This window comes from Pteronotus mesoamericanus, unplaced genomic scaffold, assembly GCF_021234165.1.
Source record: "Pteronotus mesoamericanus isolate MK-2021 breed Mesoamerican mustached bat unplaced genomic scaffold, CSHL_Meso_final contig_177, whole genome shotgun sequence".
Taxonomy (NCBI): Eukaryota; Metazoa; Chordata; class Mammalia; order Chiroptera; family Mormoopidae; genus Pteronotus; species Pteronotus mesoamericanus.
Window position 1 is genome coordinate 5437112 of NW_026555073.1, and position 15981 is coordinate 5453092.

The 15981-nt window shown below is 39.0% G+C and overlaps 1 protein-coding gene across 1 annotated transcript in view; it reads left to right on the plus strand.

Annotated features, from left to right (window-relative positions):
* The window catches only part of BRWD3 (bromodomain and WD repeat domain containing 3), a 109354-nt gene extending 93627 nt beyond the window's left edge, over window positions 1-15727 (plus strand). Inside the window, exons 37-41 of the mRNA XM_054566650.1 lie at window positions 2688-2840; window positions 4839-5002; window positions 5356-5453; window positions 6259-6417; window positions 12237-15727. Coding sequence (XP_054422625.1) covers window positions 2688-2840; window positions 4839-5002; window positions 5356-5453; window positions 6259-6417; window positions 12237-12991 — 1329 coding nt within the window. The 3' untranslated portion in view covers window positions 12992-15727. The remainder of the gene's footprint in view (window positions 1-2687; window positions 2841-4838; window positions 5003-5355; window positions 5454-6258; window positions 6418-12236) is intronic.
* Window positions 15728-15981: the final 254 nt, after the last annotated feature.

Genomic DNA, 15981 nt, shown 5'->3' on the forward strand with positions numbered 1-15981 from the left:
TTAGCATTTCATCTGGGCAGACTCTTTTATTGTGTCTTTTTGCTCATTTTCCTACTGGGCATTTCCACTCCCATGTTAAAACAGTCGCTTCCCCCACCGCCTAGCATTTCTTAATGGCATCACTTGTTTTACATTTCTATCTTTGATATATTAAGTTTTTTTTAATTGATCTTGGGGAGAGTAAGGGAGAGATGAACATGGATTTGTTGTTCCACATAACAATGCATTCATTGGTTGATTCTTGAATGCGTGCTGAGCCCGGGTAGAAGCTCCAACCTTGGCTATTCGGATGGCTCTCTAACCCACTGAGCCACTCCATCAGGGCTTATCTATTTAGCTTTAACTTTATCATTATTCAGATGAGCAACACCGTTTATTAAAACTGTCCATCTTCACCGTCGTTAGAAAGCAACCCACATCACACCCAATGCCCCTGCGTCATGGTGCCTTGGTGACTTTTTCTCCATGACTGTGTCCTCACTCTGTCCCAGGGAGTCCTGTGGCTCCACGGCTATACTGAACCGGGTGCTACAACACGCTTGAGCGCCCTCAGGGCCAGCAGCTTGCGTTTCTCTTCTCTTTCAGTTTTCTTGGCTATTTTTGCTTGGTCACTTTCCATGTGAACGCAAGAGTCAGCTCATCTACTTCAAAGGGAAAGGCTCCTATTTGCTCCACCATGCAGTGCAACACAGCTCACCCAAACTGCTCAGGACGCCAGCAACCTCCGGGCTGCCCGTCAAAGGGGCTCTTGGTCATCCTACCCTCCCCCCTTTTCTCGGCAGCACTTTGCTGGCTGAGCACTGCCTCCTGCCAACACTCCTCGCCCAGCTTCTCCGCCCCTGCACCCCACCTCTGCACACCGGGGTTTGCTTCTGTTCATGCCCGTCCTTTAGGGAATCGCTTCCCACTGGACCCAATGCCCCTCGCTGGTGCCTCCTAAAGCAGCGCTGCGCGCCGAGTTCACGCACCTGTGCAGCATCCACGCATCTCCCGAGCGCCTCCTAGGGGCGCAGAAGCCCTCTTCCCTGCACGAACCGGGTCCTCCCCCCGCTACCCCCATTCGATGACTAAAAGCCCCGGGGGCCTGTTCAAGCCGGGAGCCTGGAGGTCCCCGAGTTATCCCTTGCCTCGAGTTCTCCCTTGCTTCGCTGCCCGCGGCTAGGATGGTCCTGGACCATCAGGTGGTTCGGACCTGCGGAATGGGACCTGCGGAATGCGGCTGGGTCCCTGTACTCCTGGGCGCTGCCACCCTCCTGACAACCTCAGTGACTATCACCTGTGGGCTTCCGGGACCGTACGCCGGCTCCCTCCCCGCGCTGACCTCTGCGTCTCCCTGGAGACCTGTGCCCCTGGGGCGGGGCTCCGTCAGCCCTGGGGGGCTGCTCACTCTCCCGCGATCTGACACCTGCGGGGGGGGGGGGTCTCCAAGGACCCCTCGCAGCATCCAGTCCTCCCCGAGCGGCTGCAGTCGGCCAGCGGGCTGCTGCGGGAGGCGCCTGCACGTCCCACCAAGGGCTGCAGGCGCCATCCTGCCGACGGGGAGGCCGCGCGCAACCCGGGCTTGGGCTGCGGCTTGCCCTTTTTCTTTTTATAGCCTTACTCTGCCCCTTCCTCTGGCTCTTTGGCTTCGCCTTTGAAAGAAATGTGGTAATGTTAATTCTTCCCCCCCCCCCCGCTGGTTTTTGAAAAAGATTTTATTTATTTATTTATTTTTAGAGAGGGGAAAGGAGGGGGGAGAGAGAGAGAGAGAGAGAAAGAGAGAGAGAGAGAGAGAAACATCCATGTGTGGTTGCATCTTGAGCGCCCCTTACCCGGGGCCTGGCCCACAACCCAGGCATGTTCCTTGACTGGGAATCGAACCAGTGACCCGTTGGTTCTCAGGTCGGCTCTTAGTCCACTGGACCACACCAGCCCAGGCATAATGTTAATTCTTAATATTTCTAAATAAGATGAGAGATCTAATCCTGACAATGACTTTTACTCCAAAATATGTTTATTTATTGATGATTGTGGTATGTGTAGGTAAATACACATTTCAGATATACTTCCAAAGGACAATCCTAGAAATGACTGGGAAGATTTAGATTAACATAAAATCTTCTCCTTCCTCTAATCAAAATCAAACTACTTCTTAATATATGAAAATGAAGACCTCAGACGAAGCAAAATTGTCACATTTATTAAAATCAGAATGATAGGAAAAAGACACGGATGTGGCCACGCTGACTTTGACCTTCAACTAATAACATCTTTGCTCCAATGCCCTCATAGCCAGGAATGTCTTATAAATACGCAGCTACTTTGTGACGTGGAACTATTTAAGTATATGTGAATTTTCCCATCATACACTTTCATTGAGCAGTTTGCCAGGGAATTGGGAGTTACTTTAGCCTTTAAGCAAGCAATGTCATTTTATGAACTCTGTGGAGTGGCTTTGGAATTTCTCTTCTGGTTCGTGAGAGTCTTACGGTTCTGGATGGTAGGGTGAGGGCTAACACCTTCCCAAATATCTCTGCTCTTTTTCTAGGCCACCAAAAGAGATCTCTTAAGTGTGTTGTTTGGTGAGGCAGTTAGCTAATTGAAAAGCAGTCTGTTTTATGGTGACTTAGTCATGCAGTCTTAGTCCCATTGTATTCTGTCGTATTGTTACCTAGCCTATGTATTTAATAACACATTCTTCTTTGTAGGATTATCAAGGCGTCGTAGACACCCCTATGGACTTCAGCACTGTGAAAGAAACTTTGGAAGCGGGAAACTATGGTAGTCCTCTGGAATTTTATAAGGATGTTCGCCAAATATTCAGCAACTCCAAAGCTTATACCTCTAATAAAAAGTCAAGGGTATGAAAACCTATATTAGGAGGATTAATCATCTAAGAATTTAGTTATTTCTTTTACCAGTTTGAAAATTGCTAAGCAAGTATAGACTACAATTCTGACATCATTAATGAAATTTGATTCTTGGTATTTCTCTGTTTATTTAGCATAGCATATATCTCTGTGACATTTAGCATAGTCATTCTGAAACTAAGCACTGTTTCTTGCCTCTACCTTCCTCATCTTTACTCTTTAGTAATATTTTATGTCTGCTAGAGAGAGGTCAAGGGACAGAGGAGTAGTAATTAGAGTACACTTTAATATGTCTTTTACTTTATAGATAATTTTATAAAGTGGTAAAACTATATAAAATATTTGGATTAGCTCTGGATATTTATGTTTCCTTTATCATAGCAAATAGTGAACCACATTGGCAAGTAATAACTGTTTATTCATACTTACATTTAATATTTTCCCTGTGTTTTGTCAGAATTTAAGTATCTTGAGAGCAAAAAAGTAATAATTTTTGGTTTGTAATCACTATCTGATTAACTTTTAAATAAGTTGCATAATATGTCTATAACTTGCCCACTGTCAACTCATGTAAAAAGAATTTTCACCAATTTATGGAAACATAATTTTGTCACATTTGATTTGTTTCCTACACTTATTATACTTACACATGTTTACATGAGGTCTGTCCAGAAGGTACCTAGCCATGTAATATGAAAAATAGACACATTTATTGAGGAAGATACAAGAAACATTGTCCATAGGACAATGACACCTCAGTCCCCTTCAGAGTAGGCACCTTGGGACCTCACACAGTTCTCCCAATTACCATCAGCTGCCTCCTTGTATTTTCCTGAATCTTATCAATGGTCTGAAATCTCTTCCCTTTCAAAGGTGATTTTAGTTTTGGGAAAAGCCAGAAGTTGCAGGGCGCTCAATCTGGGCTGTAGGGGGGCTGAGTCACTTGGGTGATTTGATGTTTCGCCCAAAAAATCTGCATGAAACTTGATGCATGAGTGGGCGTGTTGTCATGATGAAGCTGCCAGTCACCAGTTGCCCAGAGCTGCGGTCTTCTGAGTCACCCGGAACAGTGTCTGGGGAAGAATGTTCAAGTTTAACAGAAAATCTGATGCAGATTTGTTCCTCTACTCACTCACTTTTGAATGTGACAGCCACACAGTACACATGCTCCCTCAACAGCATCTACTGACTAGTACAGTGAAGCAATCACTGTTCACACATGCGCATTCCAGTCCACTCTCCTTGGCTGCCAGGTTACATTGATGTCACACAAACTGTTCTCATTATATTAACAATTGTTGGACTTTTCCTGGACAGACCTCATATATTCTTTAAAACAGTGGGTTTTCTTATTTTGAAACCTTTTTTAAACTTATATATTATGAGTATTTTCTCAAGTCATTATTATTCTTTGCAAACAAAAGTTTTAATGTCTCCACATATACTACATATAATAAAATAACATTTTATTATATGGTGGTCTTATGTTATTTCACAAGTGTCTTAGTGCTGGAGATTTAGGTTTCTAGTTTTTCACTTTGCATGCTTAAAGCTTGGCTAACATCTTTAACATCCTTAAACATAATTACTTTGTGTGTGCAATTCTCTTTTTCCTTAGGATAACTTCCCAGAAGTGAAATTATTGGCCAAAGGATGTGTATATTTTTAAATGTTTTATATTAATACCTATGACACATTGCCCTTTATAATTATCATTTCAGTTTAAAAAAACTCACTGGCAATGTATTAGAATATTTTTTCCTACCATTCCCAACATTGGATATTATCTTTTTAAAACCTTTATGAATTTTTAGTTAAAAAATGGTATCTTGCTTTGATTCTCCAGAAAGACTTTTTTTGAACGTGTGATATAATGTATATATTTTGTATGAAAGGATGATGCTGATAGTGGTCCAGGCATGTTTATACTTTTTATATTTTATATAATTGAAGTAGCCACTAAAACAACACTAATTTCTGCTCTTTCAGATCTATAGCATGACGCTACGGTTATCTGCCTTATTTGAAAGTCACATTAAAAATATCATCTCCGAATATAAGTCAGCAATCCAGAGTCAGAAGAGGAGAAGGCCACGGTACAGAAAACGTTTAAGAAGCAGCAGCAGTTCTTTATCTAGTAGCAGAGCTCCTAGGTATGTAGTATTTTATGTTGTCGAAACATTTTATATGTATTACTTCATTCCTTGAAGTTTATCGAATAGCTTGAGGGGATCCCAAGGCCCAAGACTTCTTTTTTAAAGGAATCATGCACCTGTGTAAAGATGGCGGCAGTAACCCAAAGCTTTGTTTACATGGATTTTGTTATACCAAAAACTTTTTATGTAAATGCTTTCAATTGAACTTTGTTACATTGCCAATTTGAAGCGTTTCGCTTAAATCATCGAACATTTCTTTTTTGGTCATCTTAAACATTTTGTATGTACTGTCTATCATAATATGTTGCTAAGAGAAAGAAATCTTTACTGTTATATATTTTTAATTGCAGTCCAAAAGGGAAACAGAAACAAATGAAGTTGCAGCCTAAAAATGACCAGAATACCTCAGTGTCTTATGCCAGGACCAGCTCTCCTTTCTCGTCTCCTGGTAAATATGTCTTTTGTTTTTCGTGTTCAATATTTCAGCTCAATGCTGATATTCAGGATACAGAAAAGGCAGCATGGTTTGCAGTACAAAGAGGAATGGATTTTGATGTAGAAAGTTGTGTTTTAGTCCCAATTCTTTTCTCTAGCTGTGTGGTCCTAGATTAGACATTAGGCCACAAGATTAAGTGTCTTCATATTTTAAATGAAGGTATTAAGCCCTGGCTGGTGTGGCTCAGTGGATTTAATGCCGACCTGCGAACCGAAAGGCTGCTGGTGGTTCGATTCCCAGTCAGGCAGGGCACATGCCTGGGTTTGCAGGCTAGGTTCCTATTAGGGGGTGTGCGAGAGGCAACCAATCAATGTATCTCTCACACATTGACATTTTTCTCCCTCTCTTTCTCCCTCCTTTCCCCTCTCTCTCAGAGTAAATAAAATAAAATCTTTAAAAATAAATAAATGGTGTTAAGACTGTTTGAATTTTAAAGTCTCTTAGTTTAAAAATTCTGTAACTTCATGATTTTTAACATCTATACTATCTCAGAGCATTGTCTACAATATATTTGCCAATGGAAGAATTGAGGATTCATTATGTGTGGAGGTGGTTTCCTTGGACAAGTTTTTCTGATGTTTTGTCTCTGAAAGCTTAACAATGTGATAAAACATTATATTCGTATTCCCTTCACACAGTGCACGATTGTAATGTTAGAGTAGAAAAACTGAGTGGGATAGTTTTCAGAACAGCCTATTTTATAACTTGACTGAAAACCTGATAAGTATGTTAACATTACAGTATTTTTAAACATAAGTTTCAGATGCTGCTGAAGGGCTTTCAGTATACTTACTTGATGATGAGATGGATGGACCATTTTCTTCACCGAGCTTCAGTGGATATAGCCGAAGTGGAAATAGCCATGACGCAGGGAAAGCCAAATCGTTTCGGAATAGAGTTTTGCCAATTAAACAAGGTAGGGCATAAATATGGACACAGTGTTTGTTCTTTGTTCCTTTATAATGGCAGATGAATTATTTAAAAAGCTGGTGTATTTACATAGTAAAAATTAGCATGTCCTTATACTTAATGAGGATTTCATTATTGTCAGAATAGACTCAGACAGGGTTTCATGTCCACAGCTAAGAACAGGCTATTAGTGGATTTTCAATAATATTTCTAAACATATTTTAGTCCTTTCAAATAATATGTAAAATGAATAGAGAAGAACAACTAAATGAGGAGCTCTTTCCCCAGCATAAAAACCAGAGAATTAGACACATTTAAACCATATTAATAAGAAAGGCAAATAAAATTCCAAAATCACCTCTAAATAGGGCTCATTTTTTATAATTAATTAATTTATTTTTTTCAAATACATTTGTCTCTGCCTCCCCCCCACCACTTTCCCTTGCCCCCTCCCTCCTTCCCTCCCTCAGCTCTTCCCCTTTGGTTTTGTCCATGAGTCCTTGCTCTATGTTCCTTGACTTTCCCCTTCCCTTCCTTTTCCCCGCCCCCACTCCCTCCTTCCCTCTTGTCTCTGTTGGTTTCTTTTCCTTTCAGTGTTGCTGGTCTTATTTTCCTTGCATCTTTGTAAATAGGGCTCATTTTTAAAAAGCTTATCCGAATTTAGAAGAAAGGCTTTTGTTGACAAATGAGCCTTTTTAAAATCAATACCTATATCTAGCACCTTGTTTAGGTGTTATATAATTGAGTGGTTTTCAGAATGTGCCCTCCCTATTTCTTAGTTCAGAGCTGCTTCAGGAATTCTCAGAATAGCCTTCTCCATTCAACCAGAGTAACTTATTATTACTCATTTAATGAGCTTCCCTCTAACTTTTATTTGTAGAAAATAATGTCACTGGTTAAAAAGCAATCACTGACCTAATAACTCATCATCACGTGGTTTATTTTTGCGTGATGTCAGGGGGCATCAGTTATAAATAACTGAAGGTTATTGTTATGCAGATTTCCTTCTTATACTTAGCCCTATGTTATGACCTTGAACATGTTCAATGAAACTTCTAATATATTCATCTGTTTGAAGTTTGTGAAGAATAGTTACTGTGTTTTTATAAATATTTTTATTTGAGTCTATATGTTTATTTTATATAAACTTTAATGAAAGACTTAATAGCTTATCCATTGTTATCGAAGTATCAAATAACCCAAAAATAGGCTTTCTAAAGAAGTATTTTATATTCGCTATGTAAGGAATATTGTTACATAGCTGATTACTTTCAGATAGATACTGCATTTGTTTTCCCCAGTTTTTAGCTTTACTCTCTTCTGCTCCAGCTGCACGTTGCATACTCGTACCCCTTTCTTCTCATTTTGCCCTTTCCTTCATTATTGAGCTTTTCGAAAGAGTAGGTTATATTTCCTGCCTCCATTTTCTTTCCACCTAAACGTTTCTTTAGCCTTTATAGCCTGGCTTCTGCCCCCTCCACTCCACAAAAGTTTTCCTCTCCACGTTCACCTGTAATCTCCAGTGACCAACCAGTATCCTTTTCTTAGTCCCCTTCTCTTTGATCTATTTGTATCATTGAATGCTACTGACTATCCCCTCTAGGAACTCTACTGCCTGGCTTCTATAGTACTGCTTCTCTTATATCTCTCTTTCTAGTATATTAATATATTCTGTTTGGTTTGGTTTGGTTTTTTTCCTTTTGCCTTCTACAAATAAAGGAATCTAATAGCTACATCAATCATCTTTATGCCGATGACTCTCCAAATTCATATATCTACGCCTGGTATCTCTCTTCTCTCAGTCTCATTCCCAAGTGCTTCCTAAAAAAATTCCCATTGGGTGTTTATCATTCATCATTCTCAAGCTTGCTTCTTTTTCTGCCCTCACTATTTTGGTTGATGGTACTATTATCTTCCTAGTCATCCAGTTTAAAATGTTGCAGTGTTCTTGGGTTCTCCTTTTGCCCCTCATATCCAGTCTGTTGCTCAGTTTTCTGAATTCTGTAACTTTTTAATACCACCTAAATCTATTTACAGCTGCTATTGCTGTCACTATATTGGTCAGCTTGGGCTTTTGCAACAAGATACCACAGACTAGGTGGCTTAAATAACAGATGTTTATTTTTAGCAGCTTCATTGAGATACCATTGACATAAAAATTGTACATATTTAAATTACAACTTGATGTTTCAATATATGCATACACTGTGGAATGGTCACCACAATCAAACTAACATATCTGTCACCTCTACATGATGACCGTGTTGAGAAGATTTAAGATCTGTCCTAGCCAGTTTCAAGTATACAGCACAGCATTATTAACTGTAGTTATCATGCTATACATTAGGTATCTAGAACTTATTCATTCTGAATGTCTGAATCTTTGTTCCCTTTGACCAATACCTCCCTATTTCCCCTTCCTCAACCCATGGCAACCACCATCTTACTTTCTGCTTCTATGAGCTTAATGGCAGGGATATGTTCTGAGAACACATCTTTAGCTAGTTGGTCGTGTGAACATCATCGAGTTTACTTGCACAGATCTAGATGGTATAGCCTACTACACACCTAGGCTTTATGGCATAGGCTACATGTCTGTACAGCATGCTACTGTACAAAACAACACGAGATGAAATCAGACATGAGTGGAAATGATAACAATCAATAAAGACAGTGAACATGAGATGTATGTGACTACTGCTAGCTTAACACAGCAATAGGGTTTTACAGCAAACTTTGTCTTTTAAGTAAAAAGAGTACACTATAAAATGACAATAAAAAGCATAGTATATTAAATGCATAAACCAGTAATGTAGCCAATTGTTATTATCAAGTATTATGTACTGTGCATAATTGACGGGCTACACTTTTATATGACTGACAGCACAGTAGGTTTGCTTACAGCAAATATGGGAGTGATGTGCTGCCCTATGACATTACTCTGGCTATGACATCAGTAGGCAATAAAGGGCAATTGTTCAGCTCCATTACAATCTTTTTAAAAAAAGATTGTCTTCATTTATTTTTAGAGAGGGGAAGGGAGGGAGAACAAGAGGGAGAGAAACATCCATGTGTGGTTGCCTCTCCCACACCTCCAGCTGGGGACCTGGCCCGCCACCAAGGCCTGTGTCCTGACTGGGAATCACACTGGAGACCCTTTGGTTCGCAGGCTGGCGCTCAATCCACTGAGCCACACCAGCCGGGGCTCCATTACAATCTTATGGGACCACCATCATATATGTAGTCTGTCCTTGACTGAAACATACACCACATGATTGCATTTTAGATTACACATGTAAGTGACATCAAGCAATATTTCTTTTTCTGGGTCCTGCTTATTTTGCTTGGTTAGCATCATGTCCTCCAACTCCATCCACATTGTTGCAAATGGCATGATATTTTGATGGCTGAGTAATTCATTGTTATATATTACATAAATGTTGTTTTCTGTCCTGGCTATTGTGAATAATGCTGCAGTAAACAAGGGAGTACAGATTTCTTCAGGATGCTGATTTCAATTCCTTTTTATATATATGCAGTAGTGGAATTGCTGGATTATATGGTAATTCTATTTTTAAGTTTTTGAGCACACTGCATACTGATTTTCATAATGACTATACCAATTTACATTCTCACCAAACATGTACAAGGATTCCCTTTTGGCCACATCCTTGCCAACGCTTACCTTTTAGTTTTTCGAAACTAGCCATTATAATAGGTGTGAGGTGGTATCTCACTGTGATTTTGACTTGCATTTCCCTAAGGATAGAGATGTTGAACGCCTTTTCATATATTTAAAAGAGGCACCTATTTTCTAACCATTCTGGAGGCTCAAAGTCCAAGATCAAGATGCCAGCAGGGCTGGGCTCTGGTAAGGGCCACCTTCTTGCTGTGTCCTTATGTGGCTTTTTCTCTCTGCACCCACAGATAGGGGGAGAGAGTAAGCGAGCATGGGTTCCTCTTCCTCATATAACAACACCAGTCCTTATGCATGAGGGCCCACTCTTGTGACTTCACTTTAATTAAGAACTTCTTAAAGGCCCTATCTTCAAATAAAGACACATTGGAGGTTAGGGCTTCCCTATATATATTTTGGGGTAATGCATTTTAGTCCCTAATTATTAGACTAATCTTGTAACAGTGATTAGCATGCAACCCTAGGCTTTGCTTTTTCCACTACTTTCAGTTTCCCTCCTACTTGACTGGCTATTCCTTATCAATAATGTTTGCCTGTTCTTCCTCTTTAAATGTTGAAATACCCCAAGTCGCAGTCCTCAGCTACCCTTTCTTGTTGTACTTGCTTTCTCAGTGAGCTCTCTCCATTCTCTTGACACTAAATGTCATGTCTTTACCAAATTTCCAAAATTATATCTGTAGCTTTATCCAAGTCTCCCTTGAACCTCTATGCTGGTATACCCACTTGCTTTTTTTCTCTTCCTTTTTAAAAAATGTTTTTACTTGTGTGTCTAGTAGTGTTTAAAAGTTGATTGTTTATTTTTTCCACCAGCTTGCCCAAACCTATTCCTCCTGTAGTGTTCTCCAACTCAGCAAATATCTTTACCCTTTACCCAGTTGCAGGCTATAAAACCTAATAGCTGATCTTCATTCTTTGCTTAACACTTGACATCCAATGCATCGGCTATTCCTGTCAGTTGGAACTTTAAAAGTAAAGGTTGTTTTTGGAGGCACTGCTAGAAGGAAATATTCCAAATCCAATCAATCATTTCTCAACAGCTCTACTGTTCCATGCATCATCATGCATTACCTACGCTATTGCAATGGACCCCCAACTGATCTCTGCTTCCAATCTCCTCTTCTATAATCTGTTCTCTCTACAGCAACTATAGCACCCTTTTAAAAATGTAAATCAGCCCTGGCTGGTGTGGATCAGTGGATTGAGTGCTGGCCCTGTGAACCAAAGGGTCACTGGTTCAATTCCCCATCAGGGCACATGCCTGGGTTGTGGGCCAGGTCCCCAGTTGGGGAAGCATGGGAGGCAACGACACACAGATGTTTCTCTCCCTTTCTTCCTCCCTCCCTCCCTTCCCCTTCTCTAAAAATAAATAAATAAAATATGTTCAAAAATATAAAAAATGTAAATCATACCCTGTCATTCTTCAGCTGTAAAACCCTTTGTTGGAAGTTACCTCCCACTACTCTGTTTCTCTTCCACTCTACTTATGCTGCATTTCTATATCCTCTGATGGAATGTTCTCTCTGCAGATCTAACTTCATTCAGTTCTTTACTTAGATAGTACCTCTGCAGAAAAATCTTCCTTAAATAAAATACTCCGCAAACATACATTCACACTCTTTTTTACCCGCTTTTATTATAGCACATTTTATCACTTAAAGTTATGTAATTGTTCACTTCATTGTCAAGCAAGCTTTTCCTACTAAAATATAAATTTGAAGAGCAAGGACTTTAATCTCATAATCGCTGTACTTGAAGCTCCAAGAAACGCCTGGCCCATAGTAGATAATCAGTAAATGTTTATTTAGTGAATGAATGAAATTCAAATACGTGTTCTCAGGTCATTCTTTCTAGGGTTCAAGCCCTTAAAATTTCTGCCCAGCTATCTCACCCCCATCACCCCTCTACAGTCCCCTCCTCCCCCCCAAAAAAGCAATCAGACAAAAATCAAAACTTTACTCTCTCCCATTTCCAACAGATTTAAATTCAAACTCCAACACTCTCTGTGACTTCACTCCATCTATCTTTGGGTATAAATGTTTTTTATAGACTGTTAATGTTGCTTTTGAACCTAAATAACCATTTCACCAGTGTCAAAGCTTAACTTTAAAACATCGTTCATCTCAATTTAGATCACTCCGTTGACGGACCCCTTACGAACGAGGATGGCCGAGAGCCCCGGACAGGAATCAAGAGAAAGCTACTTAGCGCATCGGAAGAAGATGAGAGCGTGGGAAGAGAAGAGAAAGAGAAAAAAGAAACAAAAGAGAAATCACATTTATCTTCCTCAGAAAGCGGAGAGTTAGGATCCAGTTTAAGTTCCGAAAGCACCTGCGGTTCTGATTCTGACTCTGAATCAACATCCAGGACAGATCAAGATTATGTAGATGGAGACCATGACTATAGCAAATTCATACAAACTAGGCCGAAAAGAAAACTCAGAAAGCAATATGCCAATGGAAAAAGAAACTGGAAGACAAGAGGCACAGGAGGAAGGGGTAGATGGGGCCGATGGGGTAGATGGAGCAGAGGAGGCAGAGGAAGAGGAGGCAGGGGACGAGGGGGTCGAGGAAGAGGCGGAGGTGGCGCCAGAGGGAGAGGGAGAGGCAGAGGAGGAAGAGGTGCTTCTAGAGGAGCCACCAGAGCCAAACGTGCACGTATTGCAGATGACGAATTTGATACCATGTTTTCAGGACGTTTCAGTAGACTGCCTCGAATTAAAACAAGAAACCAAGGCAGGAGGACTGTTTTATATAATGACGATTCTGATAACGACAATTTTGTGTCCACTGAAGATCCTCTGAATCTTGGTACATCCAGATCAGGCAGAGTGCGTAAAATGACAGAAAAAGCCAGGGTTAGCCATCTCATGGGATGGAATTATTAACAGTTAATAAATTTAGAATAATTCTAAAAATTCAATGGCCTTCTACTGCAGGGAATTTACCAGGAAATCTACAAAGCAAGTTGTGTGGGGACTTATGTTTCCTTTCACATTGGTGCTTTTCCATTATGCCAGTATACATTTGTTTCAAGACTTTTGATCTCCACACTTCATTTGTTCAAACAAGCCTTACTCATTAGGCCTTAAATTAAAAAAAAAAATCTGCCCACACACACACACACACACACACACACACACACACACACACACACACACACACACACACACACACCACAGACACACTACAGATTTACTACATGAAAGGAGCGTTTGGCTTCTTAAGAGTAGCATGACATTTTTATCTCAATAGAATATCCCTCTTTTGCTTTTGTATCACAGAAGTATAGCACCTTCTTACAGAGTTTTATATAGTTTGTTTTTGCCATTTTGATTCCTGTACCCAGTAATAATAACTTTTGCACAATACACCAATCCTAAAGGCAGCTATTAAATGTTTACAGTTTCTATATTGTAAGAACGATCTGGATTATTTTACTCTTCCCAGGCCAAACTTTCAATAATTGTACTGAACTGAAGTATATATTTATACTACAGTTTTTTTGGGGGGGTGGGGGGATCTTGATACGCTTTTCATTGATTTGCTTAACTCATGTTAAAGGTGAGAAAGGGTTGGTGCCTTGTAAATATGTAGCAAATCTTTGTGGTGTGTTCTGATGTGTGCATTAACTTTATTAAAAAAGAATACTTGAGGTATCAATCTAGACAAGGTGCCAAATGCAAAAGTTTCTTGCATCCATTTTCTTTTCCTATTATATTTTATTGCATTAATAGAACTTCTGTAGCTTAAAGAATAACTTAAACATTTGAAAAATCCTCATCCACAAAGAATAACTTCTTTGAATAGTAGCTCAGCTACCTCTATTAACTACAACTACTGGAAACATTAAGAAAAATAGATGCTGTTATTCATTACTGACTAAGGAGAAATAGAACAAGCTTGGTGGGAATGAATATTCATAAGTTATAAGCTGAGAGATTGTTAATAATCATATTGGCTCTCAAATTAATGGTTGTAATTAACAAACGTGTATAAGCATAGTATGCTCTACATTAGACTTTTCTTAGAACATATTTATGTAAGTAGACTTGGAGGACTGCTTATCTATCTCTGCTACCACTTACTATTTAGCAGCTGTGAGTGGCTGGTTTTCATTTGAATTTCAAAATGTAACAAAACACCTAGTTTGAATTGGAATGTTTTGGCTAGCTAATATTTTGAATCAACAGTAATAGGTTCTGCTCATACCATTCCAAAAGGTTCTTCCGTTACAATCTTTCAGGAAAGAACCTCATTGCACTGCACACCAATATTTTGAGTTATTATTTTATAGATGAAAAACATTTAAACCCTTATGATCTTGTTTACAGCAGTAGAGTGCACATCGTCCTATAAGTGAGCTTGAGTTCCAAGATCGATTTTACTCCTCAAATTTGAGAGATTGCAAATTCGCTAATTTGTTAGATACTTAGATTTTTGAGGCGGGAGGGAATATATATTGATCTCTGTTTTTGTAACAGCAGACTTGTTGTGCTTAGATCAGATTTGTGGGATAAATGAAATTTCTTAATGTATGCCTAGTAATCCCAGGATATTGAAGCTAATGTGTTTGTCTCACGCTTTCAATCATTTCACGCATCTGAAAATCCTTAAGTGCAAAGGAAGGAGTACACACATAACTTTGCTTTTTTTGTTGGGTCAGGTGGGGGTTATTCTTGGACTAACATCTTTAAGCAATTTTCACTTGCAGTAGAAATGTTCAGGCTTTAAGAAAGTATTGTTATTAATTGTTAATGGCACTAAATTCTGTTGCTGGACAAGTAGATCAAGCTGATTTTTTTTTGGTCGTCTTTTTTTTTTTTTCACTAAATCAAAGCTACTGGTTGTAACTCGACTGCCACTTTTAACCATAGTACAGATTCAAAACTGTTCAGATTTGAAAGTCCACATTTGAGTTCTGCTAAAATGTGCTATTTTAGTTGTTCAGCTCTTGGGCATTTAGACTAAATTTGTGCCTGTGTTTTCCTGGAATCAATTAACACTCTGGCCTACCCTAATCAAAGTAACTTAGTCACTTAAATTCATGGATATACCCAAATAGTATCATATGTATCGTTTTAGTGTGAAATTTTTGGTTGACATTCTTCTATGAAGAGCTGACCTCTTGAAATGTAGAAGAATTGCCATCTGTGCGATTTTAGCTGTCTGAAGCTTTATTTATAATTTATTTTGAAAAATAAAAATGCCACATTTATTCCCCAAATGTCAAGATTTTCTAGGTTTAGATACTTAGGATAACAAGGCTAAAGACATTTTAAGCATATTTTATATGTAGTGAAATACTGTGAAAATACTAGTGACAGCATTTTGCTGTAATGTTGATTTCAGTTACTAGGATTTAAAGAGTTAGTCACCAGGGTGTGTTAGATGAGCATAGTTATCATTTATTACAAAACAAACAGATCACTTCTGTTTGCATGCAAATTATTTTAATAATTGTGAAAATAAAAGTTTGGAAGATGTATTTTTACTTTTATATCTGGACTTTTCCCCACAGTTTATACTTTGCTCTTTTTGTAACGCTGCCTCCTGTGAATGTGATGTAATTTGTATCACATTGAATATTTTATTGCTTTAATTTTTTAGAGGCCATTTAAACCTAAATAAGATCTGGGTTCAGCCATAGCAAAGCAAGTAGGAAAGAATGTTGAAGAAAAGTCTAAATCTTAAAAGAGTTGCTAAGGAAAAAAACCACTGTTATTTTTAGGTTCATGAGAGCATACAGGTAGATGTATAGGCCTAATCCTATGCTAGATATTAATAGTCAGTGAACTGTAATATTTCTCATGAATGCTAATAATGTTTTAATTCCCAGCTTTAAGATCTTAGCATGTGTATATGTTTATGAAAACTG